Source organism: Lipomyces chichibuensis (genome assembly GCF_038497645.1).
Source record: "Lipomyces chichibuensis strain CBS 12929 unplaced genomic scaffold V1513scaffold_5, whole genome shotgun sequence".
NCBI lineage: Eukaryota > Fungi > Ascomycota > Lipomycetes > Lipomycetales > Lipomycetaceae > Lipomyces > Lipomyces chichibuensis.
Window position 1 is genome coordinate 154,530 of NW_027117457.1, and position 16,527 is coordinate 171,056.

Here is a 16,527-nt window from a genome sequence, read left to right on the forward strand (position 1 = left end):
AAGCCAAATATTATGGGGGATGTTTAATGGCAGTAAATAGCATGAACAAATAGATGATTAGATCGAAATTCAGTATGATAATTAGGTTCGGGTGGCTTTTTACATATTTATAGAAAAAATGTGGTTAATATAAATCATTGAAGACAATGTAAATTATCAGGTTTAATAGTATAATGTATGTAGTAACAATTTAAATCAAATCAAAAAAAAAAAAAATTAACTAAATGCAAAACTACGAGTTTCATGATCATCAACGTGCACTTCAAGTATCTGCACTAGCGGATGTTTTCCTCGACTCAGCCGATTTAGCTATGCTGTCCCAATCTGTGGATTCTATCGTCTCCAATGGGTTGTTTGGTTCCTGCACCAAATAGTCCTTCAATTCTTCACAACTTATCGTATATTGAGTATTGGCCCAAAGATCGACGTCCATAAGTGGTTGCCATTTGCGAACATTGCCACTTCATTGTTGATAAACCTATGATTATTGACCACCTCAGGGGCATGCATGGGCTCAAATTCGAATAATCCCAACCATCGGTCGCAAAGTATATTAGACCTCAGTCCATCTTCGCATCCCGTGCAGGATTTCCTCGCAATAGTTTTCCCAATTCCACTGAATAGAGACATGCCGCAGACATGTAGACATTACACCCTGAATAGACTATGGCAGTACGCTAATATGTAGGGATCTGGTCCCACGTTTAGGAAGAATCGATTTCTTAGACAGCCAACGAATAGTCGGAACAGACAGCTAACTAATAGCGGAACAGACAAACAGGAAATAATGCGTATTGCTGCGATTTCAATGGCTGGCCATTCCTTTCCTACTTATAGACATAAGCATCTAAGAACTGTGTAATAGCGGCGATACGCATGCTGCCGATAGAGTCAAGATGGACCAGAGTGCATACGGATAGCATTATGATGCGACGGCCAATGGCAGCGAGAACAACAAGCTCCGAGGAGTTCCCATTCGCGTGCAACATTATCCATCCACGGTCAGGGTGAGCTCGCAAGATTATCAAGTCGATCTGACCGATCTTACGGCGCAGCTGGTGACTAAATCTATATTAGCAAGTTTTGCCATTTAGAGAACCCGTGGGGTTTATCACAGTCCCGTACCTGACGTTCTGTTGGGAAAAGTACTGTATAAGATTGCAGCTATCGTCCAATTACATCGTAAGTGAAGACGACATGGGTATTCTATTCGCATACCCCCGAAATGTACATCGATAGCTGTCATCAGTTCTAAACAGTATTATTCTGTACACTAATATACATTCCTATTCATAAACCCGTCTATGAAGCACCATTCCCACTCTATCATACAATCTTTTCAAATAATATGCATCTTTATCGCTGTTGCCGTATTGCTCGTGGACTAGTGGACCGCACCATCACAATGCCCACAAAACTGCCAATGGTCCCCGCGGCAAGTAATAGTATCATTACCGGAATTCTGATTGCCCATTCTCGCGATGGGAAGAGGTTTTGTATGGGATGTGTGGTGTCAACGAATGGCTATATCTGATAATCAGTATCGACCCCGGCTTTCGAGAAAATAATAGCAGAGTTCACTGCCATACCATTATTAACGTCCATATCGTGTAGTATAAAAACGCGAAGGTAGCGAGCAAAAATATTCCGTGGCCCATGGCTTTGACTTCATACAACGTTCACGTTTGACCCTGAAAGGACGATAATGTGAAGCGTGCCGATGAGCTGACAGTTAAAATTGCTATGGCGAAAGTATGCTGCGGAGATTACATCAACAATTGCATCATGAAATTATTTCGTGACAAGTATTAAAGCACTTTTGGCACTTGATGCTTCGGCTACCGTGGTAACCATGTACGGCTTTAGTATCACATGTTACGCGTGTTTGCTATGATCAAGCCATATTTGCGTCTAACTAGTACCAACAAATAGGCTTCTTTGGACTGAGGTTGCACCCATATGGCCTTGTTTAGCGCCAGTGGATATCTCGCAGCGATCCCGAGTACATAATTTAGGGACATATCGAAGGGACATATTATGTGAAAGACTAACTTACAAGAAGATTTAACTCTGATTTATTTGTTGCAAAAGTGGGCCACTTTTGAACTGCCACCACCCTTGAATGAGATAGAGTCCAGCATGATATGATAGGTCAGAATACTAACAGCATACAGATTCTTGCCTATGTTAATCCAGATTGATCCCAGGCGGTAGCAATACCAGCCGTTCTAGTTTTCCGTTCCAGGTTCTTATCTGAACTGTGGGACCCTGTCCGCGATATCTCGTTGTTCCGATCTATAGTTGTGATTGACGCCTTACGTTTTCCGATTTCCGTGGTTTGACGTCTTCATAAATTTCTCGATTCTTGTTTCCTATGTAATGCATGTGTTGCATACAAAAGTCTGTGTCTGTGTCTTTCGGCTGATATGACTTGGTCAGATCATGGTGTGTGCTCCACCTAATTCTCGACTCTTGGCCAATTATTTCCTCAGTTCTTCTCTCGGAAAGACATCTATAGCTATGTTTCCAGCACCAGTCTGCCGGCGTCTGGTCTGGTTTAGTTCCTCGAGTACGTTTCTAGGATTTCGCGCCGAAACCCACCCGAACGCGTTGGTGGTGTCGTTCTTCGTCTTGCTTGGTGTCAGGCGAAATGAATCACTGAGGGAACTACATAAATGGACAGCTCCGTGTGGTCATTTATTCTATACTTAGCTTCCCGGTTTCGATCTTGATTTCGCAGAAAGCATTAGGATGTTGGTGCCCGGTGGGAGATTTAACTGCCGGGTTGAGTAGCCTCTGGTCGTATATGAGAAAGGAGGATGCTTTTGCATTTAGATTTGCGTGGTAAGCGCGCCGACAAACTATCGGATTTGCCCGCTGCGTCCACATTGCATTCAGAAAAATAAAAGAACTCTCCTACTATCAATTCCAGTATAGGTGAAAGTCAGCTACACAATGCGGATGAAATTGGCGATTACCAGGAGGTGTGGTAAGTTGAATGAACCCCGCGTCTGCTGTGGTCATTTGTGTGGCACCTGAGTAAAGCGTTGTACGAAAAATAAAACCGACATTTCCTCTCCACCCCCAGATTTGTGTTGGCATATTTTGCTGGCGTTTGGTGTAACGCTTGGTATGTTCTTTTTTATTACAATTTTTCTGTTCGGATTATTTCATTCAAGGGTGGTGGGGCACAACTGGCCAGAGCAGATTATAAGCCGATCTCCAGCAACATGCGGATTCTCTATCCTCGCTCATCAATCATCTTATGAAATTGATTAGAACGGCACATTATAGGTTAATAAAGATGGCAATGGGCAGCAGTCCTTTCAACTTTCATTTAATTCACATCTTCGTATTTACTTTCCATAATTTTGTGATTTTAAACCGCTCATAAGTTTGGCGATTTCTTTCTGCAATGATATGGCGTGGGATGGATGTCTAGATGTAACTTCTTGAATATGAGAATAATATAAAAACCGTGCTATTACTTGTCATGCATATTCATTTATGAGTGGAAGTCAGTTTATATTGGAAGTGAGATGTTATGAATAATTTTCGTACCACCATTTTGCAATATATAGATTTTGTCAGCTCGTTGTCATTTTTCATCAGCGAAACCAAGCCGCCAAAATGGATATCAGTTAATCCGGGCGAAAGTCACTGACGATGCGCGATAGGGGATAATTGTCCTCCCACAATTAATAGTCAGCTGTGCTCAACAGATTGCGGGGAATGCTTGTCAAAGATCGGCGGTGACGATGCCGAACAAAGATAAAGCGAAGGCTCGTGGGGCCGAAGGGAAAAATGTACGGCCAAGGCCGATTCGTGGGCAATCAATCCAAATTAGGACTTGAAAAGTGGGAGTCACAACCAAGTTTATCCGAAAGGTGGGGTAGCAAACAGAGTTTTTCCGCCGCACATTCTATGCAGACGCAATTTATAAGTAGCAAGTTCTAAAGAAAGATAGTTATGCTGGTCCGGATGATGCTGCGGCAAACCGCCAACGAGTTCCTTATGGCCACAGCGGACACCAACTGCTTTCTGAAATGCTTACGATATTGAATTCCAACACTTCAGCGTAGTAAGTTTTAGAAGTGATGAGCTTCATAGAGTATGGCTGCGGCATCCCCCCCACGATAGCTAAGCGCTCAAGGTTACTTATGGAGGCGTGATTATTTAACAACCGTGTATTACCAAGGTGCAGCCGATCTAGTCTCGTGATCGCTGTTCTGACGAGCATCACGGCGTGAATAAGCGATTGAGTTGTTGGCATCGGCCCGAAGCGAGACGCAATGACGATCTTAGTGGTCCCAATGCCGGAAAAAGGTCGGCGGCTCGTGCACGGGTACTTGCCCCCCACGGCCCCTGGTTCTTAAGTCCTCTGTCCTGATGCCTATCATACTGAGTTTTGCTGCTGATTTTGTATCGACTACCTGTCTCTACGTGTACAGAATAGGTCACAAGGGATGATGGAGATTGCCCCGCATGACCGACCCCGGGGCTATCGAAGATAATCCAGTGTCCTGCTGGACCAACATAAAATATAAATATACCCTCAGGTTGCACCTCACCTCTCTTAGTCCTCCCTCGTCATCAAACACACTTTGTCACAGCTAATGGCATCCGAAAAGGAATTCGCCGCTGAAAAGTCTTCCATTCACAATGTCGAGGAGTCCCTTGATCTTTCCCAGCTCTATGGCGGCCAGTTCGAAGGCATAACCCTTCCGCCTAAGGGCTCTCCTGAGCGCGAGGCGATGGAGAAGCGTCTCAAATTGAAGATTGATATCGCCATTTTGCCCTGTGTCATTCTCATGTATATCATGAAGTAAGTGCTCCTTGCTCCTTCCTTTCAGGCGCATTTGACATGATTTTCGCTGACAACAATCCAGCTACCTCGATCGTAACAACATCGCTGCCGCTAAACTCGGTTCCCTCGTCAAGGACTTGCATCTCACAAGCACTCAGTATTCCACCTGCGTGTCCATCCTATTTGTCGGCTACATCTCCATGCAGATCCCCTCCAATCTTATCCTCGAAAAGGTTGGACGGCCGGGGCTCTATCTGCCTACTGCTATGGCGATCTGGGGCATCTTATCCACTTTGACTTGTGTCGTGCATAGTTATACAGGCTTGCTCGTTGTCCGGCTGTTGATTGGATTCGCGGAGGCCGCGTTTTATCCTGGAGTCATGTTCTACTTATCCTGCTGGTACACTCGGTTCGAGATTGCCAAGCGTTCGTATGTCTGCCTTTTCAAGGATTGGTCAGTAATTGAGCTCACATCAGTAGGGCAATCTTTGTCGTTGGCTCGTGGCTCTCCGGCGCATTCTCAGGTCTGATCGCTTATGGAGTGCTCGAATACTTGAACGGGGTCCGTGGCCTCGCGGACTGGCGCTGGCTGTTCTTGATCGAAGGCGTCATTACTATCGGAATTGCCCTTATCTCCATGGTAATCCTGCCCAATTTGCCAGCCACTACGCGCTGGCTGTCAAAAGAGGAACGTCTTCTTGCTGTTGTCCGCATGATCGAGGATGTCGGCCAGCGCGACGATGATAGTGCACCTAATTCTGAGCAAGAGACCGCCGAAGTCCTCCCCCAGTCCAAGTTTCGCTCCGCGATGATCGGCTTCATAATGGCAGTGCGTGACCCCAAAGTTCTCAACTTCCTGCAAATGTTGTTCTGTTTTGCTGGCACGGCAGGTATCAACACTGTGTTCCCGACAATTGTGAACTCTCTCGGATTTGACAGACCCAAAACCCTTCTCTTGACTGCCCCGCCGTGGCTGTTGGTTGCCATAACCTCCGTCATCAACAGTTTTCACTCTGACAAGACCGGCGAACGATACTGGCACATGATGTGGGGCCCTTGTCTCTCCCTCGTCGGATTCGTCATTGGTATCTCAACCACCAAAACAGCTCCCCGCTACATCGCAATGATGCTCCTACTGCAGATCTACAACTCCTGGGCCCTTGGCTTTGCTTGGCTGTCCAATTCCGTTCCGCGACCACCAATCAAACGTGCGGCTGCGGTCGCAACAGTCAATATCGGTGGAAACATCCCCAATATTTTCGTGCCCTATTTATTTTACGCGGGCTCGTCACCTCACTTTTATGTTGGTTTTACTGTCTGCATTATATTTTCATTTTTGGGTATGATGGGTGCCACGACGTTGCGATGGCAACTTAAACGGTTGAATAAGAAGCTTGAGACAGGACAGACGGTTGATGGGTTGGATGGGACTACCGGTTTCCGTTTCTTGCATTAGATTTATTTTTTCTTATGAGAATGTCTTGGATATTAAGGCAAAATGATGATACAATTGTAAATTAAGGGCAATTACATAGATACTATGTCCATTTTGCATGTTTTGATTTCTTGTCTCTAATCCGATAACAGGGTAATACTGACTTTTTAATTCCAAAAACTATTAATTCAATGAAGTAACCCGCACAAAATCCTCAACAATGCAATATAAAGTACAATGGCCAAATTAGCCAGATGCTATTAAACAGAAACGATTTGTTCAACTCCTTTAACTATCGTACCACCACAACCGACCGCGTCGATTCGCACTCGTAAATTCACGACAGGGATTTGAGAACAGTTAACTTTCGTCCGATCTGACGATGTACCCGTGCTAGTGATTGTCACACTACCAAAGGACTCCGTCAAGGTCTCTTCCGGAAGCTTGACCACTTCGTCAGACAGCACCCATCCAGGTGCACATGCAACGCCTATCATCTGTCCATTAACATACACAATCCACTCAGTTGTCTCACAATCCTCATCCCATCTTAACGCCTTTGCGTTCTCATAACTTCCCACGCGAACGTTAGTAACCCGAACAGGCGCAGTCACGCTCGGCGCATTGACTTCCGCGTCCTTCTGGGCTACTGTGGCCGCATGCTTGTTAAATAGCAAGATACTCCCCAAATAGATTGATCCAGAGAAATTCTCGCCACATTCGATATCAAGATGATTAAGTTGAAACAAGAACCTCGGCAGTCGAATCCCTTTCCATCTTTCCGATTCCACCTGAGCGCCTGCTGGGTTGCCAGACTGTCCCGACTTGGAACAAATCGGTGGATGTCCAGGAACTTTAAAGGTAAACGACTTCCGTACCCAAGAATTCAATACCGATCCCGACAAATCAGCCTCAAATGCTGGTGCATCGGCATAAATATCATGTGGCGTATCGGAATCGAGTTCGTCATAACACGTCGTGCCATGCGGTCTGCGGGATATAAGCAGCCAACGGCCCGATAGTCTGATTTTCACGTCGCCTTTCGAGCATTTCATAAAAGTAACGAAGAAGATGAATGGTGTAGACGGCTGCAGGACAAAGTCGAGGAGGAATAATGGGGTCACGAAGACGCGTGGCTGACGGAGTAGGTACGAGGAGGTCATGCGCCGAAGGTTGCCGTCTATCGACCGGGACGGCGATGTCGGAGGGGACGGGATTTTTCGTGACGATAAAGACTCTCGGGGTGATGACGAAAATATGGCGTTCAAATATGGCGACTGGTTGTAGGGGTCTGATGTGAACTTGAGACTTGAACCTCCGTAGAATGCAAGTGTGTAGTCGATATTCCAAGACGTCTTAAACGTTCCTGGAAGCGCCGTCGAAATGTGCTGCCGCATGAGTCGTCTGTTGTACGACTCTAGGTACGGAGAATGCGACGTGTGGGGGTAAGTCGGTAAAGCTGTTTGCAAACAGTGACTGACCCATGGTTCGAGATATTCCGCCTTCCCATTGACAAAGAACTTCTGACCATGACCAGTGTTGAACGATGTATAAAACATTTGATAGTTTTCGGTCTGCAATACAGGCGCGGGGTGTGGCCGTACGAATTCTGAAATACTAATATTGCGCTCTAACTGTGTTAGCTAACTTGTACCAGATGACATCTTACATCTACACTCACTGGTCTCGTTGTTCATTTTGTCGTACCAAAAAGAAAAGTCGTTGGCTTCAAACTCCTTCGATCCAAGCTCTTCATATACCCTGCACAATTGTTAACTTGAGACCATTAATCCAAATCAAACACACATACCAAGCCGGCGCAAACAAAGCCAAGCTCGTTCCAAATGCCTCTATCTGACTTAAAGCTTTTCCAATCGCCCATTTTGCCGGATACTGCACATTTCGGCCCCACACATCCAATCCAGTCCACAAATCAAGTCGGAACAACTTCCCCGCCAATTCCGCACCTTCAAACACCTGCCTGTCTTCCCAAAAGTAATTCGTAAAGAGACCATCTGCCGCACGAAAGAACGGAAGGGTGATCATATTTAAGGCGTCTTGATAGTCAAGCCTGTTATCTGTGGTGAGGGAATCGTACCAAATTAATCGCGCTTCAGGACCTACCACCTTATGCAGACAGAATTTTAAATATTCAATAAAGTGCAGCAATTCCCTCGCTTCAGCAGGACTTCCCATTGTTGTTTCCATGTTTAGCAAGTACCCGTCAAAACCGAAATGCTTCGCGAGTCGAGCAAATATATCTGCGTACAAGTACCCAGTGCCCGTGGCATTCGGTGTCAATAACAATCGCGCGTCCGACACACTACTCTCATGCTCAAAAATAATTGTCCCCAAGCACCTCACACCAGACTTATGACATGCATTAGTCCAAGCAACGGGCGGCACGGCAACCCTCTTGTGCGAGAAATACACAAAAGTATCAATCAACTCCAAGGCTCGCGCCCAATACGCGGTGCCAGTCTTGTGCGGGAAGTATCCTTGGAACAAAGCATCTTCGTCTGCACTGTACCCACCTTTGAAGTCGTGGCAAACGAGAAGACGAGGGCTGAATATGCGGTCTGGATACCGGTGACGTCGACGAAGAGGCGCGCGTGATATTTGGAGGTCGTCTTGAGACTCATGCCAATCCTGTAGCACTTTCAGGCTTGAGAAATATCGGCAAGATGTTGCCATGTTGCCGTTTTCGCCGTAGGAACTGGCAGTTCGAGTGTCGATGGGGTGAGCGCGAACGAGCTGTTGCTGAACGATGAAAAGCAGAGGAATTACGAGTGGGCTCGTTCGATGCTCATCGCGTATAGACAGTCGCCCTAAACCAAATGCGGAATGAGCCACAGCCACATATATTTTTTGAGGCTTCTTGAGATGAGTCCAGGGAATGAGGCACTTGGACGATTTGAACCTCAATATTAAGTCAATAAGAATTAAAATCAATTCATTATACAAATACACAATCACTGTTACTTTTCATTGTTACAGACTTCAGGTTGTTAATTAAAGGCAAACTTTGCCAAATTACAGACATGCCATCTCAAGACTCACTTTCCACTAATCACAGGCGATCATCTTAAGGGAATTGTCCATACGGCAATCCGAAATATCCCTCTGCAGGAATATCTAACAATGTCTGTCGCCCATTACCTCCGTCAACACCCGCATACACAACATTATTTCCCCACCAATCCAACACAACAGACTTATACTGTACAGCGAAGAAAATTATGATCGCCGAGAACGCAACGGCCGCGGTCATGGACGCAGAGAGCAGATAAACGTATTTCTCCCACCACGCGAGATATCGGCGCTTGACGAAGTACATGAAGAAAAGCGACAGGTATAGGCCAGGTGTGAAATATGACAAGTTGTATGGAGCCCAATTCTGCATGCCGCCTGCGATAAGGATGGGGTTCCAGTTTGCTAGCAACTTCGGGAATTTCTTCTGCGCGTACCAGAACACCGGGGCGATGAGTGCACCAATAAGGAAACACCATTGAAGAATCGGGTACAAACCACCAAACAGTCGCTTAGGGCCGAGTACACCCCACATCACACTAGCGGAGTAGATCGTTTTGAGCGATGGGCAGGTGAACTTATCTGGCTGATCCGGTGCGCAGAGATTGGCGACGTGGCCTATTTGCCAGTTGACGACGCCAATGGAGACGATGATCTGGACAATTGTGGACAGCAGTTGACCTCGGAAGACAGCGCGAGGTGGAATTTTAGAGTAGTGAGCCATCTTCTGGTCAGAAACGAAACTCTCGGCTTGACCGTCGATATTGTAGCCGTAGCACTTGAGGATCAAATTTGCAGTGCCGTTACCGGGGAAGAAGTAGCCTGCCAGCATCTCCGCTAAGACATTGAGACCCAGATTAAACCCAGTGGTGGCGTAGATGAGCATAAGCGGAATCAAGAAGACCGCATTCAATGCAATGATAATCACAAAGCCCCAAACTCCGACGTTGGTTGGATAGATCTCGATCGAAATGATTCCCAGCACGAACGAAAAGATAACGACACAAACGTACCACCAATCCGGAACCTCCTTGTATTTAGACATCATCTGTGACAATGGATCCGTGAACTGCTCATATATGCTTTTTCCGCGGTTACGGATACCATGCCAAAAGTCTTGGAATGACGCCAAGATAGGTCTCCATTCGCGTAGGAGGACATAAATGACAGCGAGCGGGTACGTTGCGAGATATGCGCCGTAGACAACCAAGTTGCCTGAAGACCAGTACGGGGGCGAATATGCCTGATACTTGTCCATGTCAAGAAGCTCATTAGTCAAGACTTGGGTGACGTCGTAAGGGTTGCCAGTGTTATCAACGATCAAATTGGTGTTGATCGGAATATATCCCGTCCACTTGTAGTTAGACCAGTTGAGGGCGACGATGATGAAGAACGAAATTACCATGCCCACGTACTGATTGAAGAGTGAGTAGAATGGGATAGCAAGCGGCGGAACCCAGGATATATTGGCCACATTCCAGTCGAACGTCGTGATCGGGCTAAGACCGAGGCCAAGAACCGACCCGGTAATAACGGCGAGGTTGTAGTTGTTAGGCGCAATCCAAGTGATCCAGTTAAACGTGCTGAGACCGTTGAAGAGGTAGTCAGGGAGCCAAAAGTACACAAACATGGCAACGAAAACAACAAAGAAGAACCAGTAACGAGAGATAGTCCAGCCGTTGATAGACTTCTTCTTCTCCGGAGCAAGCAAAGCACGGTTAAGCGCAACAGTCGGCAAAATCGTAGGCCAGATTGCTTTTACGGGATAAACGACCCACCTACGAAGCACTCCCGCAAAGCCAAAGCCAAAGAGTTGGGTCGAGAATGATTGCAAGAACTGGTAACCATATCCCACCCACTTCTGGTTGTAGTACATCGGAAGTTTCTGTGTCATGATGTTGTACTGCGTGACCCACATACCAGTCCCTGTGACGTTGACCATGATCGTGACGAACATCTGCTCCTTGAGAGACCAAGGACAAGGATTCAGCGAATGACGCTTGCCGCGGAAGGTAAAGCCCCAATCCGGCAGCAGTTGCATGGCCTTGCCACAAGGATACAACAGAACCTGGATAACCGCAGACGTGATAGTAATCGAAGGCATACGCGTGGTGAAGAACTGATTAACAGCACTTCCGATGATAGTCCAGATAATTGCGAGCAAGTACGCACGGAACGTCTCGACCGGAGCGGTAGGGTCGTCATATGGATCGATAACAGCACGGACCTCCGGATACGGCGAGAAGTAATGAATCAACGTGGCCTCAGCGCGAACATCAAAGTCATAAACATCGTGATCGGCACCGTATTTTTCCTCGCCCTCGAGCAACAGCTTGATCTTGTCCATAAGTTCGGTCGGGAAGTTGGGATCGTCTTTATGTGTCGACACTATGTCCTGCAGAATGGCAAGTCCCCTTTCGAGAGAGAGTTCAGAAAGTTTCTCAAAGACAAATTCTAGATCTGCGGAACCTGCGTTGAGCCTTTCGGTGCCAGCGTCTTCGGAGAATCTGTACTGGAAGCGCTCGCGAAGCTCATGAATCTCATCAGAGTCGATAGTTGCATTGGATTTCTTCTCGTGGGAGCCTGTGAACTCCGAAGAGAGTATCACGGGCTCGGCAATGGTTTTCTCAGTGCCCTGCTGCATATTGGTGATGAGAGCAACGTCTGTGTTCAGAAAGCAGAAAATGTGCGCGAGAGGGCAGTTTATATAGAATGGGTATCAACAGATGATTATTGCCAAATGACAGGTTGTCTGAAGTTGTGTGGCATAACCACAATAAATAGTACTCGTGTGGAAATAGTCTGCAAGCCACAGACCCACACGGGGAGATAGACCGTGAGCAGATCTGTCAGCTGTTTCACTCTCGTCTTCTTCACAGTTGTTGCCTTCGCGGATGGTTGGATCCGTGACAGCTGCACCTTAACAGTATAATCAGTATTCCGCGCGAATTATGAAAAATACGGTATCAAATATCCAAATGGCACTTGAAGAAATCAACCAAAGTAGCAGCTCAGTAATAAGTTTCAGAAGAAATAATAAAATTTTAGGCAATAATACGCAGACAAGCCGGAAAGAACGGTACCGATAGTCATTTGATTGCAGACTGGAGCTCAAGCACCGATGAGGCGCTTGATTATTTTGTCTGGCGCTGAGAGGCGGGACTGGGCGCAAGTACAAGCTCGGGCAAGGTCGCACGAGTCTCACACAAGCTTTATTGGAGTGACGCCGTTCTGCAGTCTGTGCGGCACTCAGGTATTGGGTACCAACTCGGTAAGAGCACCCTGCTATCTCTGCAGCCCCGTAACTGATATGTAACTGAGAAAGATATTAATACTGTATTATATTTAATATCTGGACCTGTATAAACTCACTTCTTTCATGTTGAAGTCATAAATGCCGCATCTGGACCGTCGGCGCCGGTCAATATTTATTCTTGCTCTCTCCTAGTCGACGGAAAGAAAGAGGCTTTACGACTAGTCCTGGTCTGGCCTGCAATTATTCCATTCTAAATTACGGTATTCGAAATGCGCGAAATATTGGCTTATGTTAAGTCGCGTTGATATGGCCTCTAGATAACGATAGGTACTGTCAACTTATCGCACTGATGCTAATGCTATCAATACTTACAATTATAGTCTGGACTAACCTATATTAGAAATAATTTGTCAAACGCAATAATCAAACTTGCAGCGGATAGACTGCTACATTCCCAGTCCATAAAGTTTGTTATCACGCGGCGCAAAATCTGGCGATTGCATTCTGGCGATTGCATTCTGGCATAATGTCTATACTAACAAGACGAACCCAAAAACGCTTGAGACTGATCAGCGCAGACTAGATCAGAGGCTAGCCCCGAATCAGAGTTCAGTAAATCAAGTGTGGAGGGCTATGTGGCCGAGCCGGCATGCTGCATAATTAAGGGATATGTATCTCTTCCTTAGTTCCAGTGGAGACAGTCACTCGCGTGCCCAAAACTAAGGTGCTAAGTACTCTATCTGACGCCGCACCGCCATTGGGTATTTCACCTCGGCATATGTTATGTACCGTTGCTACAGATTAAAGCAGCCATTGCATTATTAACATGAAGAAAGTTTGCATTGACTAAATACCGGTTGGCCAACGATAACCGAGCAATCATTAATTGATTTCATTTAATATTCGCAACCAAGCTGTAAGACCATTGACGTGGCAGTCATTGAGTATATCGACAGTACGAGTATCTCTACAAGCGAACCCGAGGAAGTTGAGTCTGTTCCGAATTTGCCGAGGCCCGGACATGAATGGATGGGTGACTTCCCGTAGACATTTTCGCGCCACAAACTCTCAAATTAACACGTATAGACGCTACCTAAGAAGGTTTCAGGGTGAAAGTCCTTATGAATTTATTTAGTAGGTGAAATCGGCTGATTCTCGTAAAGTTACGGGGAGTGACTCAATCTCTCCACTGTCTTTCCGCAACTAATCAAAAGAACGCATAGTACATTGGCGACAGATAGTAGATTCATTATATTATAGAGCGCACTCGTTGAACAAACCACGGCCTATCATTTCGTGGGTTGACACAGTCAGAGTCCCATACATTTATTCTTCCTGCATATTCTTCAATTCCCGAAGATGTGCCATATACCCTTACCCATTATGCGAAGTTGTTAGCACAAAAGATGTCGAGATATACCATAACCCCGGATATGTTCTGAGGTCACTACTCTGCTACGCTAGACATTGTGCTGTGCTGTGGCGCCAACGATACGCCACAATGGACATTGAAGGACTCGTTTTTTGTACGGATAAGGAAAGGGGCATCTGATATTTTCGATTCAGGATCACAAATTTCTTATTCAATCCAGAAGTAGAACTCAAAATCATACATCCAAAACTCAATCGATATCGCTAGTGCTTGCTGCATAAAAGTCGTCACACTATTATTGCATCCCTTCGACCCGCTCTTTCAGTGCATTATCAAGCAATTTAAAACCTTTCTCCGTCTGCTTCAAAATACCTCCAAAAATTGGTACTAACACTCCACCGAATGTTTCTGCCTGGACAAATCTCGTTTGCACAGTGCCATCGTCCGCCGTAAATGGCAAAAATTCAAAAGAATGTTCTCCTGAAAACAATAAATCAAACATCAATTTTCCTTTCCATCGAAACATCTCCTGGCTGTTTTCGACAACGGTAGGGTACATCACGCTCGTCATGCCACTCTCCAACTTCAGCTTGACTTTGAGTTGTGTGCCAGGATCCGGTGCCGCACCTGGTGGCTTATGGACTGCAATAGACACCATGAATGGATCCCATTGGGAATGTGCTGGAAAGTCGAGAAATACGGCGCGGACTTTGGATGGCGGTGCTGATATTGTGATGTCTGTAGTAACCGATCGCGTCATTTTCCATTGTTGTTCACCGAATAACTGGATTGTTGCGCAGCTGAATGGCAGCCTAAGCGCAATGATAGCGCCGCAACTTAAAGCCTTTCTATCAATTTCTCTCCTAGCTCGGCAACCCTTTGCCCGGATTTGTTGCTCCGACTAAGAAATGCGGATATTTTGCGTAGTGCCATCGACTTCGTAGTATCGAGCGTCGAGCTTGGCCATAATGGGCTTTGAAATGACGTGCCGAGAAATGTGAAGTGCCAACCTGGGTTAGGGCACAATGTGTGATGATAAACGTCGACCATATGTATGGGTAATATCTTAAGTATAGGAAGGCGATGAGCTATGAAAGTAAATCGTAAACTTCTGACAAATGCGTAGATATCAAAGTTGGACTTGAACGATCACATTACATTTAAACGGACTTAACACGTGCGACTCAGAAACTATTAGAAAACTAACATCTACGTCTCACCAAGCATAGCTGAATAGATTTCCGACTGCAGAATCGCGACAATGAAAAGCCAACTCATTTTCAGATGTAGGCGCCAATAATTCCAACGACAAAAGAGCAGACGAAACCGGTTTCAAAATCGCTTTCAGACTCTTTGAAAGACTTAAACAGTGGTGTACTGTCTGCTTAATTTAGCCAGCAACATGGTTTGCTTTTAATCAAACGTGAAGCGGATAATCACAGGCTATAAGGTTGCCGTAGAATGCAGATATGGGAATTATCCACGTGATCCTGCCCAAAATATTACGCCATGGTAACCTGTATTCAGCACACAAGAACGACTTTTGAAAGAACTGCATTCCGGAACTGGATTGTCTTCCGCTATCGTTATATGGTCAGAAGTGTTGTAATGACCAAGTTCGTGAGCCAGGGGGCAACGGAAGGCGTCCGCCACCTGTGAGTGCGGTAGGTATGAAACTGGGTTCACGCCGTGGCGGACAAGAGCAGGCGCCACGGGCATTGCTGCATATGGGATATTCGCCAAACTTTAGGCGCAATATTCAAGAAACTCACATTCAGTTCATATTTGTAAGTGGCAAATTGGATGAGTACCGAATGAGACTAGATTGATCTATTCGAGTACACGGTACGAATGGTACAGTTATCGAAGCTCGGGCGTATGCAGGGCAGAGGACATAGCGCGCTAGTCAGGTAAGCCTTAGATTTTGTCGACGGAGCCATTCACGCCACCGGAAATGTTTTCTCTAACCGATAACAAACTCCGTGCCGGCCCAAAACCACATTCGGTGACTGGGCTGCAGAACAGTTACGCTATTGGCGCTTTATCTACTTATTCGTCGGAATCGGAAAACCAGGACTATGCAATGCAGCAAATGAGGCATAATGCGCACTGATCACCACTCTAGGTTTTACTGGGATATGTTGAGTGCCGAGTAGGCTTTACCCCAATTACGCCCCTGCCGAACAAACTTTCTGTGTTGCCTGACCGTTTTCCGGAGTCTTCTGCTTCTCCACTGTCGGCGTTCACCGAATATTGATATATTTTGTCGGTCACTGAGTTCGGATATTGCTAATCGGAGTCAGCCGCTGCAAAAGCTCCGCTCTGAAGTTTTGGTAAATCCCAGGGATTCCCAGTGCAATACTGGTGCCAACAAGTCTATAATTGCCGTGCTCCTAATGGTATTTATGTGTCCCACTTGAACATCCCGACGATCCCGACGACTGCAATAATTCTCTGTGACCTTTTTGATATCTTCAGACAGTATGCATGCAGCTCATCCGACAATCTGACGAGTGTTAAGCTTAGCCGAAAAGTTCCAGTGACGGGCATAAGGTTCATTCGCTAAGGTTTGAGATTAGTTTAGCACGCGGCACCTGTTTATCTGCGCCTCGCCGACTCCCGCTTCG

General features: G+C 46.1%; 5 protein-coding genes across 5 annotated transcripts; 1 reads left to right on the forward strand and 4 right to left on the reverse strand.

Moving 5' to 3' along the window:
• Positions 1 to 859: 859 nt before the first annotated feature.
• Positions 860 to 1,698, reverse strand: V1513DRAFT_249509 (dolichol phosphate-mannose biosynthesis regulatory). The gene is made up of 3 exons (XM_066894470.1): positions 1,590 to 1,698; positions 1,126 to 1,524; positions 860 to 1,062 (listed from the first exon to the last, which is right to left on the reverse strand). Exons 1-2 carry the CDS (start codon positions 1,656 to 1,658, stop codon positions 1,357 to 1,359), a joined length of 237 nt encoding a protein of 78 aa, XP_066755278.1. The 5' UTR covers positions 1,659 to 1,698; the 3' UTR covers positions 860 to 1,062; positions 1,126 to 1,356.
• A 2,898-nt stretch (positions 1,699 to 4,596) lies between these two features.
• V1513DRAFT_438882 (major facilitator superfamily domain-containing protein) lies at positions 4,597 to 6,440 on the forward strand. Its single transcript, XM_066897121.1, has 3 exons — positions 4,597 to 4,825; positions 4,890 to 5,237; positions 5,288 to 6,440. The coding sequence occupies exons 1-3, from the start codon at positions 4,617 to 4,619 to the stop codon at positions 6,261 to 6,263; spliced, it is 1,533 nt and encodes a 510-aa protein (XP_066755279.1). The 5' UTR covers positions 4,597 to 4,616; the 3' UTR covers positions 6,264 to 6,440.
• On the reverse strand, positions 6,331 to 9,022 carry V1513DRAFT_438883 (glycosyl hydrolase family 85-domain-containing protein). The gene is made up of 3 exons (XM_066897122.1): positions 8,053 to 9,022; positions 7,924 to 8,003; positions 6,331 to 7,872 (listed from the first exon to the last, which is right to left on the reverse strand). Exons 1-3 carry the CDS (start codon positions 8,934 to 8,936, stop codon positions 6,503 to 6,505), a joined length of 2,334 nt encoding a protein of 777 aa, XP_066755280.1. The 5' UTR covers positions 8,937 to 9,022; the 3' UTR covers positions 6,331 to 6,502.
• Positions 9,023 to 9,037: 15 nt separating this feature from the next.
• Positions 9,038 to 12,155, reverse strand: V1513DRAFT_249653 (OPT oligopeptide transporter protein-domain-containing protein). Its single transcript, XM_066894472.1, has one exon. The coding sequence runs from the start codon at positions 11,914 to 11,916 to the stop codon at positions 9,328 to 9,330; it is 2,589 nt and encodes an 862-aa protein (XP_066755281.1). The 5' UTR covers positions 11,917 to 12,155; the 3' UTR covers positions 9,038 to 9,327.
• A 1,914-nt stretch (positions 12,156 to 14,069) lies between these two features.
• On the reverse strand, positions 14,070 to 14,919 carry V1513DRAFT_438888 (uncharacterized protein). The gene has a single exon (XM_066897123.1). The coding sequence runs from the start codon at positions 14,658 to 14,660 to the stop codon at positions 14,196 to 14,198; it is 465 nt and encodes a 154-aa protein (XP_066755282.1). The 5' UTR covers positions 14,661 to 14,919; the 3' UTR covers positions 14,070 to 14,195.
• Between the last annotated feature and the right edge of the window lie 1,608 nt (positions 14,920 to 16,527).

Excerpts from the sequence above, each read along its gene's own strand:
- V1513DRAFT_249509 (XM_066894470.1), bottom strand. The coding sequence starts at position 1,658 with ATGGGCCACGGAATATTTTTGCTCGCTACCTTCGCGTTTTTATACTAC. Across the intron at positions 1,525-1,589 it reads CGATATGGACGTTAATAATG|CCATTCGTTGACACCACACA; the intron begins GTATGGCAGTGA and ends TATCAGATATAG.
- V1513DRAFT_438882 (XM_066897121.1), top strand. The coding sequence starts at position 4,617 with ATGGCATCCGAAAAGGAATTCGCCGCTGAAAAGTCTTCCATTCACAAT. Across the intron at positions 4,826-4,889 it reads ATTCTCATGTATATCATGAA|CTACCTCGATCGTAACAACA; the intron begins GTAAGTGCTCCT and ends ACAACAATCCAG. Across the intron at positions 5,238-5,287 it reads TTCGAGATTGCCAAGCGTTC|GGCAATCTTTGTCGTTGGCT; the intron begins GTATGTCTGCCT and ends TCACATCAGTAG.
- V1513DRAFT_438883 (XM_066897122.1), bottom strand. The coding sequence starts at position 8,936 with ATGGCAACATCTTGCCGATATTTCTCAAGCCTGAAAGTGCTACAGGAT. Across the intron at positions 8,004-8,052 it reads GCTTTGTTTGCGCCGGCTTG|GGTATATGAAGAGCTTGGAT; the intron begins GTATGTGTGTTT and ends ACAATTGTGCAG. Across the intron at positions 7,873-7,923 it reads CAAAATGAACAACGAGACCA|AGCGCAATATTAGTATTTCA; the intron begins GTGAGTGTAGAT and ends TAACACAGTTAG.
- V1513DRAFT_249653 (XM_066894472.1), bottom strand. The coding sequence starts at position 11,916 with ATGCAGCAGGGCACTGAGAAAACCATTGCCGAGCCCGTGATACTCTCT.
- V1513DRAFT_438888 (XM_066897123.1), bottom strand. The coding sequence starts at position 14,660 with ATGACGCGATCGGTTACTACAGACATCACAATATCAGCACCGCCATCC.